Source organism: Vicugna pacos, chromosome 1 (genome assembly GCF_048564905.1).
Source record: "Vicugna pacos chromosome 1, VicPac4, whole genome shotgun sequence".
Taxonomy (NCBI): Eukaryota; Metazoa; Chordata; class Mammalia; order Artiodactyla; family Camelidae; genus Vicugna; species Vicugna pacos.
The window spans coordinates 13,395,200-13,409,464 of NC_132987.1; the positions used below are offsets into that span (position 1 = coordinate 13,395,200).

The 14,265-nt window shown below is 36.7% G+C and overlaps 1 protein-coding gene across 1 annotated transcript in view; it reads right to left on the minus strand.

Annotated features, from left to right (window-relative positions):
- The window catches only part of ACAD11 (acyl-CoA dehydrogenase family member 11), an 81,552-nt gene that overhangs the window by 65,685 nt on the left and 1,602 nt on the right, over positions 1–14,265 (minus strand). Inside the window, exons 2-5 of the mRNA XM_006214566.4 lie at positions 5,433–5,532; positions 3,887–4,012; positions 2,863–3,024; positions 1,079–1,243 (exon numbers count right to left, since the gene is read on the minus strand). Of these exons, the coding sequence (XP_006214628.1) occupies positions 1,079–1,243; positions 2,863–3,024; positions 3,887–4,012; positions 5,433–5,532 (553 nt within the window). The remainder of the gene's footprint in view (positions 1–1,078; positions 1,244–2,862; positions 3,025–3,886; positions 4,013–5,432; positions 5,533–14,265) is intronic.

Here is a 14,265-nt window from a genome sequence, read left to right on the forward strand (position 1 = left end):
TTTTTCAGGTTATAAATTAGCAATCTTTAATTTCCCTACTCTGTAACAAAGTTAGAATTCAGAATTCATCTGTGCCATTCATAAAAGGTTACACACACATGTATAATTACATATACATAATTTAAATATCCAAATTGACTTTTCTATGAAAAATTTCCTGTCTTGATGGTGAATGTGCTCATGTCTTTATATTATACTTGAACTTTCTATTGATATAGTAGTACTATTTTGAATTATGACAATAATGAAATTTATAATGCTGTCTTTCTCTTGTTCTTTTCCTATAAGGAAAGAACATGAAACCCAGAAACTTAGCACATGAATTTAGAGCAGCTCTTTCTGCCTTAACATCTTAGCAATCTGAGAAAACCAATCAACCCAGAAAATTCTCCCCTAAGGAGGAGGATTCAGGAAACTATAAATCTTTCACATCAATGTCAGAATACTAAATGCCAAATGTCTGACCCGAAGGGATGGAGGTAAGGACAGAACTGAAGTACTTTCCTCGTTCCCACCTCACTCCTCCAATCCTAGACCTCACTGTGCTCAGTGCAGGAGGGTTACAGTTTTGACTTGTTTGCACTCTTTTTAAAGATTACACTGTTCACATTTACACAGAGCAAGATTATATTAACCTCATACAAATTCTTCTGAAGGTTCAAAAGAATTCTTTTGGAGTTCTGTCTTTCCTGAGCTTATAATAATCAAGTTAAAAATGTTTCATATGATAGGGAAAACAAATGAAAATGAACCAGAAGAACGAGCAAGAACATGGGTAAGCTAAATATTTTCAGTAGTTGAAAAACTTCTTTGAAGAAAACAGTGACATGCATTTAAATTCCCAAATCCCTGTTAAGTAGTAAATCCAACAACACTCAGGATTAGATGCAGCCTTAAAGAAAGGCAGCTCTGTATTCCAAAAAATCTGCAGGACTCATTTCTAAGTTTTGAGCACTGAAGATAGTCCTGAATGTAAGGAAAGAGTGGGGATGAGCTGGGTGCTCTGGGGCAACAGCTATATAGTACTTGTATCACAAATCAGATGTACTCAATTTATTGTAAATATGGCTTATGGTACCTCTTTAGGATGGAAAACAATGTTATCTAGCTTGAAATCTCCATGAATCAGATTTTCTTCATTGTCATTATCTGGCAAGTTTTTCATTAGCCAGTCAGATAGCTGGCTCATGGCAGGGATGTCCTGATGAGCTGCAGCTTGATATTGCTTTGTCCAGGTTGATACCTAAAGATATATAAATACGAAAAATGACAGAGCTGAAAGTAGAACGTAAGATCCAGCAATTCTAAAATCAACATAAAATTTAATTGTATCAAATTTGGTTTTAGTCCTAAAGGCTCAAGACAAATGCCTGTAAATGATACTCATATTAGCCTAAAACATTCATATCAGCCTAGAAACTTCAACATTTAAATCTCTCTTCCATCTCGTCCCATTTTATTTACCTAGATTTTAATCAGGAAAAAAAACACTGGCCTAGGAATCAAAAAATGGGGATTCTAGTCTTTGTCAGGCAATTATTTTGTGGAAGGAAAACAAAGAACACACACAAACACACATAGATACCAAAAAAATAGACATAGAAAATTTCTGGAAGGGTCACAAGAAACAAGTAATCCCTGAAAAATGGAATACGAAGGCTAGAAGAAGGGAGATTTTTACTTTTCATTTTAATACCCTTTCTCCTTATCCATAGAATCTTCTAAATATATTACAGATATGAAGAGTGCAGAGATTTTTCATTGTTCTTAGAATCGAATGCAAACAAGTCAACCTATTCTCAAAGTCCTCCATCAGCTGAGATGATATTATTTATCTGTTAATAACTTTCCACTTTTTAAGGTATCTGTTCAATTTAATGCAGTAAAGATCTTCATCTTTAGAATCATAAGAGTTGGGTTTAAATTAAGTCTAAGCCACTTATTTTTATATTACTTAATACCCGAAGGCCTCAGTTTCCTCATCTGCAAAATGGAAGTAATAATACCTATGTCTTAGGGTTGTCACAAAGATTAAAAAGAGAGTAGGCCCACATGCACCTAGTGTGGGACCTGGCATATAGCGAGTATTCTCTAAACCTTAGTTCCCTTCTCTCTCCCTTCAACTCCCTCAAAAAGACATATATACAAAGGGAAACAGCCTCATATAGCTGGGATTTTATACTTCCTTAAATACATAGTACAAGACCTATCTTTCCCAGGAAGCTTTCCCCACCTAAGGAAAGGCATACTCGTATCTACCCTCTGAATGGAACAGCTGTCATGATGAGCACCAGACAATTTACTACCAGATTAAATACCCTTCACACTATTTTCAAGTTTCATGTAAATGAGATTCATGTATAGGTGTCTCAAAAATGACTACAAGTTTCTTTAGGGGAAGAACTTATTTCATGATATTTAACATACTAGTCAGCACATATTAAACATACATTCATGCTTAATATATATCTGTTAAACTTATTTAAAAGGGAAAACTATAGAAAATATACTAATAAAGGGTTAGAAACACCATTAAATTTGCATTTATGTACATGCTGTCAGTTACAGAAGCTTTTGCTGAACAAAATCTTATCTAAAATATAGTAACCTATAATGAAAAAGAATATGAAAACAAATACATGTATGTATATGTATGACTGAAACACCAGAAACTGACACACTGTAACTGACTATACTTCAATAAAAAAATTATTTTATGTTTAAAACAAGTCAATCTGAAGGTTGATACTAAAAGTTAGCCAAGTTTCATAAAAGCATAAAATAACAGGCTTTGATTTTGACTAATAATGTATATTATGTCCAAGAACTTGAGAAAAGCAGCTCTTTGTATGAATGCATTACCTGTCTTTTGCAGTACCCAGCACCTCTACCATATCCTTCCAACTGCAGTGACTGTATATTCAGGGAATGTAACTGAGCCAAGGTTTCCATCATGGCCACATATATGGCTGAGCGTTCTGCTGGGCTAACTCCAGGAACTGTGAAATCACGAAAAATTCGGCCCTATGGAAGGAGGCAATTACAACAGATAATTTTAAACAAAATATTTTCGTATTAGTTATTTGCTGTTTCATCATTCCCTGTTGCCTACAAAAAATATCAGGATACAGTTTTAAAACTGAAACCAATACTTTGTAGAATATACTAGAAAAACATTCATTTGTGAAACATTTAACATGAGAGTATGATGCCAAAGGGAAAGGAAAAGGATACACCAAGATGAACTTAAAGGACAAAAACTATTCTCAAGTAACATTTTCCAAAAAAAAACTTAAAATAATTTGGATTTAGTGTTATTAATAGATTGATTTCTCTATCTGGGGTAGTTTTTTCCCCCTACTATCTGGACTCCTTGGTTATTGCTATTACGTATAGCTCTTTACTGACACCTAGAGTAAAATTTAAGAATAAGTCAATACACTCTAGTAACTAAATTTGTTCGTTGTCTACTTCAGCAGTCCCCAAAATGAAAGTTTAATACAATATAGGGAATATAGCCAAGATTATATAATAACTAAAAATGGAGCATAACTTTTAAAAATCATGAATCACTATGTAAATTATATATTATTTGTATTTCAACTATATTACAATTTAAAAAAATTTTTAAAGAAAAAAAAAAAACTCCCATAAAAAAATCAATCTCGCTGACACCTTGATTTCAAACTTCTAGCCTCCAGAACTGAGAGAATACATTTCTGTTGTTTTAAGTAAAAAAAAAATAAGAAAGAAAGAAAGGGAAAAAGAGTTTAAGCCCTTGCAAAGCTAATTACCTAAAATGTAGACTAATAAACTATCATTTATTAATATCTAATTTCATAATTAAAATAAAAGCAGTAAAAAGTGCTATTAAGAGTTAATTTACCTGCACATGTTCCATCACATAAAATTCTGTTCCAATGATAGAAGCATCACTGCAGTACAATAAAGGTTTGGGAACAGGAAATCCAGTTGAAAACAAAGCTTTCTGGACTTTAAATTCTCTATCAATCTACAATAGGATGATCGATTATTAAAAATAAGAAATACAGAAGTTTAATAATTACTTGTGAACTAACATTAAGGCTAGAAATCAATTTTAAAACAGTATTAACAAATAGCCCAGAGGATAATAATTTCCTTAATATTTTTCTTAAAAGTAGTCTTAGTGCAATTATTACAATTATAAATTAGGCCAGAACTAAATATCGATAATTTAATTGTCTAAAAGGATAGGCACATGCATGGGGCTTATTCCTGGCTCTAATAATATGAAGGCAACAATTCCTGACCAGAATATTTCACAGATACCAGCATAAAACATCTTTTTCTCATCAGTTCTCTGATCACTGGCTCACTCTTATGTGCCCTCTCATTCTGTTTGTCTGTCTCTCTCCTGTCTCCCAAGGGGGCTCAGACAAGCCTCTATTCCAACACTCTGGGCATGTTCAGCTAGAGGGTGCTGGGGAGGGGGGCAGTGGGTGCTGGTAGAAGGGAAATGCACCCACTCCTTCTTGAGATCAATGGAGGTATTTGTCTCCAAGGCAGTACTGCTGTGGAGCTGAAGATAACTACTAGGAAAGGAGGCAATGAGAAGTAAGCTGGTACTGAAGCAGCAGCCCAAATAACATAGGAGAAGAACCTCTCAGCCAGGACAGATGGACAGCCTTATCACTCAGGACCCAAGTTTCTGGGAACATGATAAGGGACCAAGAAGGTCAGAATCTGCATTTTCCATGACTGTGATATTAAACCCACCTCTCAATGGCCCTTCCCCAGTCAGTTTGGCCTGGGAAGCACCTCTTATACATGATTGTAATAACACCCTAAATATGCATCATGCTTTTAATGTTCTCCAAGACTTTGATTTCTGTCCTTTCCTAAAAATCCATAGATAATATTTGTTTTCTGAAAACAGAAAGACTCAATTTTTAACAAATTTTCAAGGTTGTCACTGTCTAATATTTAGAAATTCTATTAACTACTCAAATATTTCTTTTTATCATCAAAAGATCAAGGGATTATCATAGCAGATATATTAAAGTAATTCAGTAAGTAGTATTGTTATAAGATATAATAATGTGCTTTTAAAAACATAATTTAACCAAAGTAAAAAACATCTATAAATGAGTAGCAATGAAAATATTCACCGGGTAACTGTATTCTAGCCAATCACATAGGAAGGAATCAAACCCACAAAAGGACTGGATATTGCTCAATATTAATAGCCTAAATACAGCCTCAGATTTCAACCTCAAATCCTTTTTAAAAGCAAAAAAAGGGTACAATTCTAGTGAAATTTTTATCTAAGAAATAAAATGCATTTCTATATTTAATAATCATGAGATGATTTTTAAAGCTATTTAAATTGTTTTTGTGTGTATAAAATGCATTTATTTGTCAACAATTTATCATTGCATCGTATACCATACCTGGTGTGCTTTAGGAAGTAGTGAACCAGGTGGTTTTTTTCTGAGTACATATGCTTCAGAGCCTTTTTGGAGATAAAAGGTTGGATTGGACTGTCCTGATCTAGAAAACAGAGAATCACAAAGATATATTTTCCTTCTTCCCCAAATCCTGCTGAAATGTCAGAAGAAACACAAAATGAAAATAAATCCATTTCAATGCTGGAAAGTCAAGAAGGATGCTATCAGCAGCTCAGAACATGAGTTTTTGGGTGATAAATAGCAGATGGTAACATGGTGGCAGATGGAGAATCCGTAATCCATATAGGCAGAAGAGAGGACTTCATTCTATGCCTGCAAATCATGAGTTTTATCAGAAGTACCCCCTAGAACAATGCCTAGATCTAAGTAAATAAACACTGGAGAAGAGACAGAAGATGATCAGTCCAAAAATTAATTAAACATGTTGAAACTGCAGGGTTAGTGTCCTCTGATCTACTGTTGGAGAGAGAACCTCATATGCATCACCAAGGTTTAGCACCCAAGTACTGCTGTCTACAATGAGAATTCTGACAAGCAAGGTCCTGGAGTGGACATCTGGACCATGAAGTACAACAGTACCCCAGGTGACTCACAGACACCAGGACACTGACTTTCCTGCCCCGTGAACAGAAATTCTCACATGGACCAATGAAATACACTCCAGCTACCAAAACTATTCAGTCTATACCTACATTTATAATGTGGATGGTTTTGAATTATCCAACATTTAAAGAATTCAACAGTATGAAAGAGACGCCTTAAACTAAATAAACACAAGAACTAATCCCTAACAGGTAACAGGGGAAAGAGACAAAACATTTTTTGGAAAAAGTTTCTCCCTAGGCCTCCAGACTCCACCTGTAAAGAACAAGGCAGTCCAGACTGAATGAAACAGCAGCTCTAGGGTCTCTATCTTTCTCCTAAAAGCCAGACCCATCCTCCTGAGCAATCATATCGAAGAGCACTGATCTTGGCATCATCTAATCCTGTATAGGTGCCTTTTAGTATAGGAAAGTGGAGATCATTGCCAATGGTCAGAAAATGGGACCATCTCCAGCTATGTTGTCTGTCTCGACATGGGACAATTTATCTGTGATGCTCCAAAGAGTCAAGCTGCAATGAAACTTACAAAAGCATTTTTTTTGATGCCAAGTGTCTGATTGGACGCATTTTTGATGATGCAGTCATATACGAAGCCCTGGCCTTTTATGATGATAAATGGCCCAGACGGAATATAAAGGAAAAAATAACAGCTTCTCAATGAAGATACAATTACGTATAACCCAGCAATTCCACTCCTAGAGATACATATCCAAGAGAACCGAAGATGTTCATATAAACTGTATACAAGAATGTTCGTAGCAGCACTACTTACAACAACCACAAAGTGAAAACAAGCCAAAGGCCACTGACAGATGAATGGTAAACAAAATGTGGTATAGCCATACAATAGAGTATTACTCAGCCATGAAAGAAATGAAGTTCTGATACATGCTACAACATGGACCGACTTTGAAAACATTATGCCAAGTGAAAAAAGCCAGTCACAAAAGGCCACATATTATGTGATTCTATCTCTATGTAACGTCCAGAATATGTAAATCCATAGTGACAGAAAGTAGATTAGTGGCATCTAGAGGATGGGAGGAAGGGTGCACTGGGAAGTAAGGGTTTCTTTTTGAGTGATGGAAATGTTCTGGAATTAGATAGTGGTGATAGTGTACAACACTGTGAATAAGAACTACTCAATTGTACACTTAAAAAATAGTTAAAATTCTGAATTTTATGTAACATGAATTTTATCTAAAACAAACAAAGCCACACTAAACTAAAAGCATCTCCTCTAAGTATCTACCATGGTTCTAACAAACACAGAAAGATAAAACAAACAAAAACCCCCAGAAGCCAACCTTGGGAAGATCATCACCAACACTGTGTACTGTGAACACAGTAGTAACTAAATTTAACCACTCCAAGCAACAGGCCTCCATAATCTGGAACCTATTGATGGTATCAATATGGTAAGAATCATCAATGGGCCAAAAGCCGTAATTATTGGTTAGGACATGGACAAGACAATTGGTGCTAAAAAAAAAAAAGTGTTGATTTACAACCAAAGAGGTAGCACTTTTGATTTGTTCCACCTTAATTACAAAGATGGAATCTTTGAATATAAGTATACAGTTATGAACACACTTTTGGTTGGAGAAGACTTTGACTAGACAATCAATCTCACAAGACCCTAAGAGGCCACCCTCAACACTGGTTCACTTAGAAGCACAGGATGAAAGGAGGCAGAGTATGTCACCAAGGCAACATCAAATGAGTTTCTTTAGAGGGTCTTCACAGTAATCCACATAGCAGTCCAGAATCTACCCATGACTCCTGTGTCCCATTGGTGACAGCTCAGGTTTGAAGGATCGAAACCACAATGGGTAAGTATGGGTGCCACCCTGTCTTAGAAGCTTCATGCTCCACAGAAGCCATCACCTCTAGTAATAGTCCTCTGGGCACAGCTTCGAGGGTCCTAGCAAGGGACATGACCAGTTGCAAGCACTTCCCTTTACACACAGGGAAACCCAAAGCTAAGCCCAAAGCATCCTACCAGATATTTACAGTTCGTTTACAGGCCTTCCTGTAAGTTCAGAGGCAGTTTATCAAACAGATGTTATTTTTGCTATAAGTAATGTTGCTTGGAAACATAGCTGACAGGCCACCTTTCCCATTTCCAGAGTAACAGAGCTAGAAGGTTAACTGAATTTGTCCATAGAGAAGATTTTTTTAAAATCCTTTCCTCATATCATGCTAGACAAGTCTCAGACCCATGACATCATCCCAGTGGGTGGCTCTATCTGAATCTTCAAAATTCAGAAACTTATAAATTCTTCAGATTTTTTTCAACAGCAAGACATTTTTAAAAAGCATCAATCTTGATATAGGTATCACACATGTTTGCAGCTATGTAGGTAATCATCTTGTCCCTGGTCTAGAGATAAATTTGAAAATATTCAGAATTTGCTGCTCTTTGATATCACCCCCTTTCCTTCGGTTTTGAAACCACAGGTGGTGTCGTGACTATTCTGATTAAGTGCAATATAACAGTTCATACCAAGCAGACTTAGACCTTCACATCTACTTTGACAATCAGCCTAGCGATCTCATTTGGGTTTATGAAACCAAGGGGGCAATTCATGAAGGGTATGAAGGATAACAACCAGCTTGGCAAGTTTCAAGCCACAGGCATCCTTACAGCACCCTTTGGATTTGCATAAACTGAAGTAACTTTTAATACTGATGCCAATAGCATCTCAAATGTATTTGCTGTAGATAAGAAATCAAGAAAAGAGAAGATTAAAAGACTAATGTCATGGTGTTTGAGCATGGAAAACATCGAGTATACAGTCCAAGAGACTTAAAAATACAAAGCTGGAGATGAGAAGCCGAAAGGCAAAATATACCCTAAGAATTTGCTCTGATCCTGTGTAGTCAACAATAAGGCCACGGTAGAAGAGGAGACATGTCCAAGCAGAATCAAAGATGAAATCAAACAGAAGATTCTTTACAAGTGCAATGGAATCAACAAGTGGCTGGTCAAGAAGTAGATTACTGAGGAGGAAGAATTTAACATCAATAGAAAGAGATGGAGAGGGTCCAAAACCCCACCACTGTCATAGTGAACCAGAGAACCGGAACCATTCTGGGTGGTTCATCCCACCAGGCTGCCTCTTCGGGAACTGTGACTGCAAAAATAGACCGAGCTGACCTAAACACAATATAGTACATTCCACAGAGTCAGGAAGTTTGAAGGACTCTAATTTGTAGGAAGTCAGTTCAGTGAGTCTTAAAAAAATCATTATTTTAGCTGCTATTTAATATATTACTTATTATAAATAATATAACCTACAATGGTAAATTATAACAAATATTATTTAAATAAGTAATATATTAACTACATTATTATATTTTAATATATTTAAAGTTATAGACATTTTGAATACTTGAATATATACAGAGAAAGAAAATAATACAGGATCAATTTAGCCATATAATAAATAAGTGGAAAGTGCTATTCAGGACAGAACACAAAGCTGTTTTTAAATTGGCATCATTTGGAAAAAAAAAAAAGTGAGCCCAGAGCACTTGGTGTGAGACTGCCTTTCCCCAGTCCCAAGCATCTAACCCTTCCTACCTTCCATCACTCACAGCACTGCTGACTTGAGACTCCCAGGATTGGGGTCATTATATTCTTTACCTCTGTTTATGCCATCAAAAAAGAAGTCCCATATTCCCACATCACCACTTGCCCACTGTGTTCTAATTCCCTGCATGGTTCCTATTTAGTCTTGCTCTCCCTACCCGTCTCCGCGCCCCAACTCCTGACACCCTTCCACTATGACCCCTGGAACTCACGGTCTTTCGGTAGCATAATCACATACTGCTTCAGTCTCTTCTCTGAATGGACCCTTCACCTCCGCTCTCTGACTAAAACCTGAATGTTCTGTGAGGGTGTATTTCCCTTGTAGGCCTCTTACGTGATAGATGTTTTCCCCACATCACTCATCCCGTGGGCCTGGCGTTGGAGTCTGTGTTTTTCTTGATATTCATTGCCACTTCCAGGCTCTCTGACCTTCCTCCTGTCTAAACCCGTCTCCCCAGGTTTGAATTTTGTGTCATGAGACTCTACTGCCCTCTAACCTTTTCGGCTGCATTCACCCGCTCTCAGATCACTCTCCCTCATTGCTTAAGGATTTTAGCTTGATTCACTATTACTCTTATTAATATTACTCCTATCCTAATTATTAATGATTTCAAAATCATGTTCATTCTAACACTCGGGCCTGTCAGTTCCTTGCATTCTTCACCTATAGTGGTATTTTCCTTTATATTACTTCCCTCACTCATTCTAAAGGACACACCCTCTACCTTATCAATATCAACAACTCAGACACAGCATAATCCTACTTTTTAAGCACTTTTATCTCTGACCATAGTCTTCTATCTTTCCACTCACTCCCACTAGGACCTCAATTCCAGTGATCCTTCAATCCCAGGACCTACCATCCAGCGATCATGTTACCTTCCCAGGGCCCTTTGGCTCTCCCCACCCTCAACCATGTCCTTCCCTAACTAGCTTCAGTTTGATGGCCAGTTTCATAACCACTCCTCTGAATACATCTTTAATGCACTGCCCTCTCTCACTTCGTGTTATTTGCTTGGCTTCCCCCAACCTGGTTAAATCCAACTCTTCGCCTGCACTCCTATAACTGAATGTAGTGGAGAAAAAAAAACCTAGCCATAATTATTGTTTTAGGTTATGTTCCTTGGAAGCAGATCCTGAGAGAAAGATTTGTGTGCAAGTGACTTATTAAAGAAACACTTAAGAAACCAGTCAGGAGGGAGAAGCAGGTCAGGGAAGGGAAGAAAGCCAAGCCAGAGTATGACCGGAGACAAAGTCCTTAGAGGGTAGCTTCAGCCTATCTCATAACAGAAAGGGATGCTGCAGTGTAGTCACACCTGAGAGTTATCTTATATCAAAAGCACTAATGATGGTGAGTTCATACTCCTGAACCCATGAGTCACTGGTTAAGGGCTGTATCAGGCACTACAGCATTCAGTGCAAAAGAGGCTCCAGGAGGCCAAGAGCAAGCCAAAAGAGAGACAAAGGTGCTGTCTATTGGAAGTGGAAGCCACCAAACCAGGGTATGCATGGAAATGGTAAAGAAGAATCCAAGAGAATCTGGGCAAAGAATCAATATCTAATAAAATAACTACTCTTGCTTCAAATTCATGACCATGAACCTCAGAGTGACCTCTGACAGCAATCATAATTATACTTCCTTAGCCTGTTCATTCTCCCATGCTCTTGAATGAGTATTTCAATTTCTCCTCTCTCTTCAAACCTCCAACACCTTGTCCACCATCTTCACTCTCAGCTGATTACCCAGCTTTCTATTTCACTGAGAAATGAAAGCAATCAAGTGAGAACTTTCACAAGCTTATGCTACCACATCTCCAGCACCTGTACCCATATACTGTCTTCCCTGCAGAATCTGTAGAAGAAGACCTACATTCCATCTAAGGACAACCCCTTCTCCTATGAATTAGATCCCATCCTACTCTTGCCTACTCAAGGACTTCATTCTAGCCCTCTCTCCTGCACAAATTTTTCTCTCTCTTCTGGGTCACTGCCATCAACATACAAACATGCTGCCTTTTTAAAGACTTTTATTACACACACATCCCCCTCTACATAAAACATTTATTTCCTTCTTTGTAGAAAACTTGAGTTGTTTATACTCCTTGCTGCAATTCCTCCTCCTATTTTCTCTTGAATCCCTGTCAATCAAGCTTTAATTCCTGTCTTTCCATCAAAGTTACTTTTTCAAAGTCACTATTACTGCTATGGTATCAAACTACAGTTTCCCCCCACCTCTCTGGCCACTCCTTCTGAGACTCCTTTTAGGTTCTTCCTTAATTCAACTTCTAACTATAGGGGTGCCTGGGAATAAGTCTGCAGACCTCCTCTTTCTTTATGTAGACTCACTTTCAAGGTAAGCTCTATGCTCTCATGGCTTAAAATACTTTCTCTATGTCAATGACTCCCAAATGTATATGTCCAGTTCAGACCTCTGCCCTGACCTCCAGACTCATATATCCTGCTTACTGTACATATCCACTTGAATGTCTAAAAGGCATTTTGAAACTTAATATTCCAAAACTGAGTTCTTGATATTTCCCTTCAAATCTGATTCTCTACAGTCATATCTATTTCAAGATACTTCCATCCTTCCAGTTACCAAGACAAAAATGGAATACTGTTTGTCTCCTCTTTTCTTTCATACCAGACATCTGATCAGTCAGTAAATCCTTCAAAATATAACCACTTCACACCTATTCCACACTACCATCCTGGTCCGTGCTACTAATCTCTCTCTACTGAGTCACTGCAATACACTCCAAACTGGTTTCCTTGCCTTTGCCTCTGTCAGTCAAATACAGTAGGCAAAGAGATTTTGTTAAAAAAGACAAATCACCTCCCTGTTCTGCTGCCAAATCCCTAATCTCTCACCATTTCAACTCAGAGTAAAGACCAAATCCTTTACAACAGCCAACAGAGTTCCTGCTGCCCTCGCTTACACAACTCCAGGCACACTAGCTTGTATTCCCTCCACACATTGAGCACACAATTTATTCATCCCGTCTACTGGTGGTGAACATTGTGTTTTGTTCCTATATTTTTGTCATTGCAAACCATGCAATGAACATTTTTTGAGTTTATCTCCTGATACCATAGTACAAGAATTCCTTGTAAGAGAGTACAACTAGGAATAGAATCGCTGTGTCATGGGGCATGTATATCTTCCCATCTTCATCATTACAGGATTGTGCCAAATTGTTTTCTAAGATAGTTACATCCTCACCGATACTGCCTAAGTCTGTTATCTCATACCCTGCTTGATATTGTCAGATTTTTTTTAAGTCAATATGATGGCGTAAATGGCATCTTGTCATTTTAATTTGCATTTCCCAAATTACTACAATGTAATGAGGTTTAGCATCTTCAAGTCTTTTGCCCACTTTTCTGTTGGGTTATTGTAGTTCTTTAATCTGGATATTAATCTTTTATCCTTATGTACTATGCAAATATTTTCTTTTGTAATTTCACTTTCTCTAAGGATTCTTTTACTGAAAATTTACCAATCATTTCCTTCATGGTTTGTGCTCTTGTCCTTTTTAAGATTTTATTCTCTACTCCAAAGTCTTAAAAATCATCTCTTATAAGTCTTCCAAGTGTTTATAGTTTTGCCTTTAACATTCAAGTCTGAAATCCAACTGAAACTGTGTAAGGTAGTTAAGGAAAGGGTCTAATTTCAATTTTTTCATATCGATAACAATTATCCCTGTATAATTTATTTAAAAATCCTTCCCTCTTTCCAACCCCACATACACTTATTCTCAGTGCTAGCACTGTCACATACCAGAGTTCTATAAATATGTGGGTCTTTTTGTGGATTCTATGCTATTTTATTGCTCTGTTTGTCTATCTCTGCACTTAATAACATGCCGTCTTTAGTCAAATTTCCCACTTTGTTCTTCTTCTGGAGTGTTTTTGCTACTCTTAGCCCTTTGCTCTTGTACATAAAATTTAGCAGTAATTTTTCAAATTAGGGAAAATAATAAGATTTTGATTGCCATTACACTGAATCTATAGATCAGCTGGAAAAAAGAGACATTCACAATATTGAATTCACTATTCGAGAATATGGCATCTCTCAATTTATTTAGTTCTTTTTAAAGTCCTAATACAGTTTTATAATTCCCTCCACAAAGGTCTTGCACATACTTCATGAATATTTGAGAAATTTGTGTTTTTGATGCTCTTGTTAATTATATTTCTCTGAAAATTATATTTGTACACGTTTGTTGCTAAAGTTCAGAAGTGCAATTGATTTTTGCATTCTGAACTTTGATTAAACTCTTTTATTATCTGTAGATTACTGGCTCCTTACTCTGTATATCAAAACACTTTCTAAACATGCATCTGTTAGCTGTCTTCTGTTGATTTCTAAAAAAAAAAATGTTTTAAGAATGACACTTTAGAATTTTTGAAACTTCCTTTGTGGCCTAACATGTCTTCAATTTTCATAAACTTTTTCATGTGTCATGGAAATAAATGTGTGAATATTCTCTGTGGGCTAGTTCCATAAATATATACTATTTATGTCACAACGAATTCCACTTATCAAGCCAATTCTGGTTTATTTAACGTTCAACTTCACTCAGAATTAAGTATCTTTCAGTTAGATAATTTTCG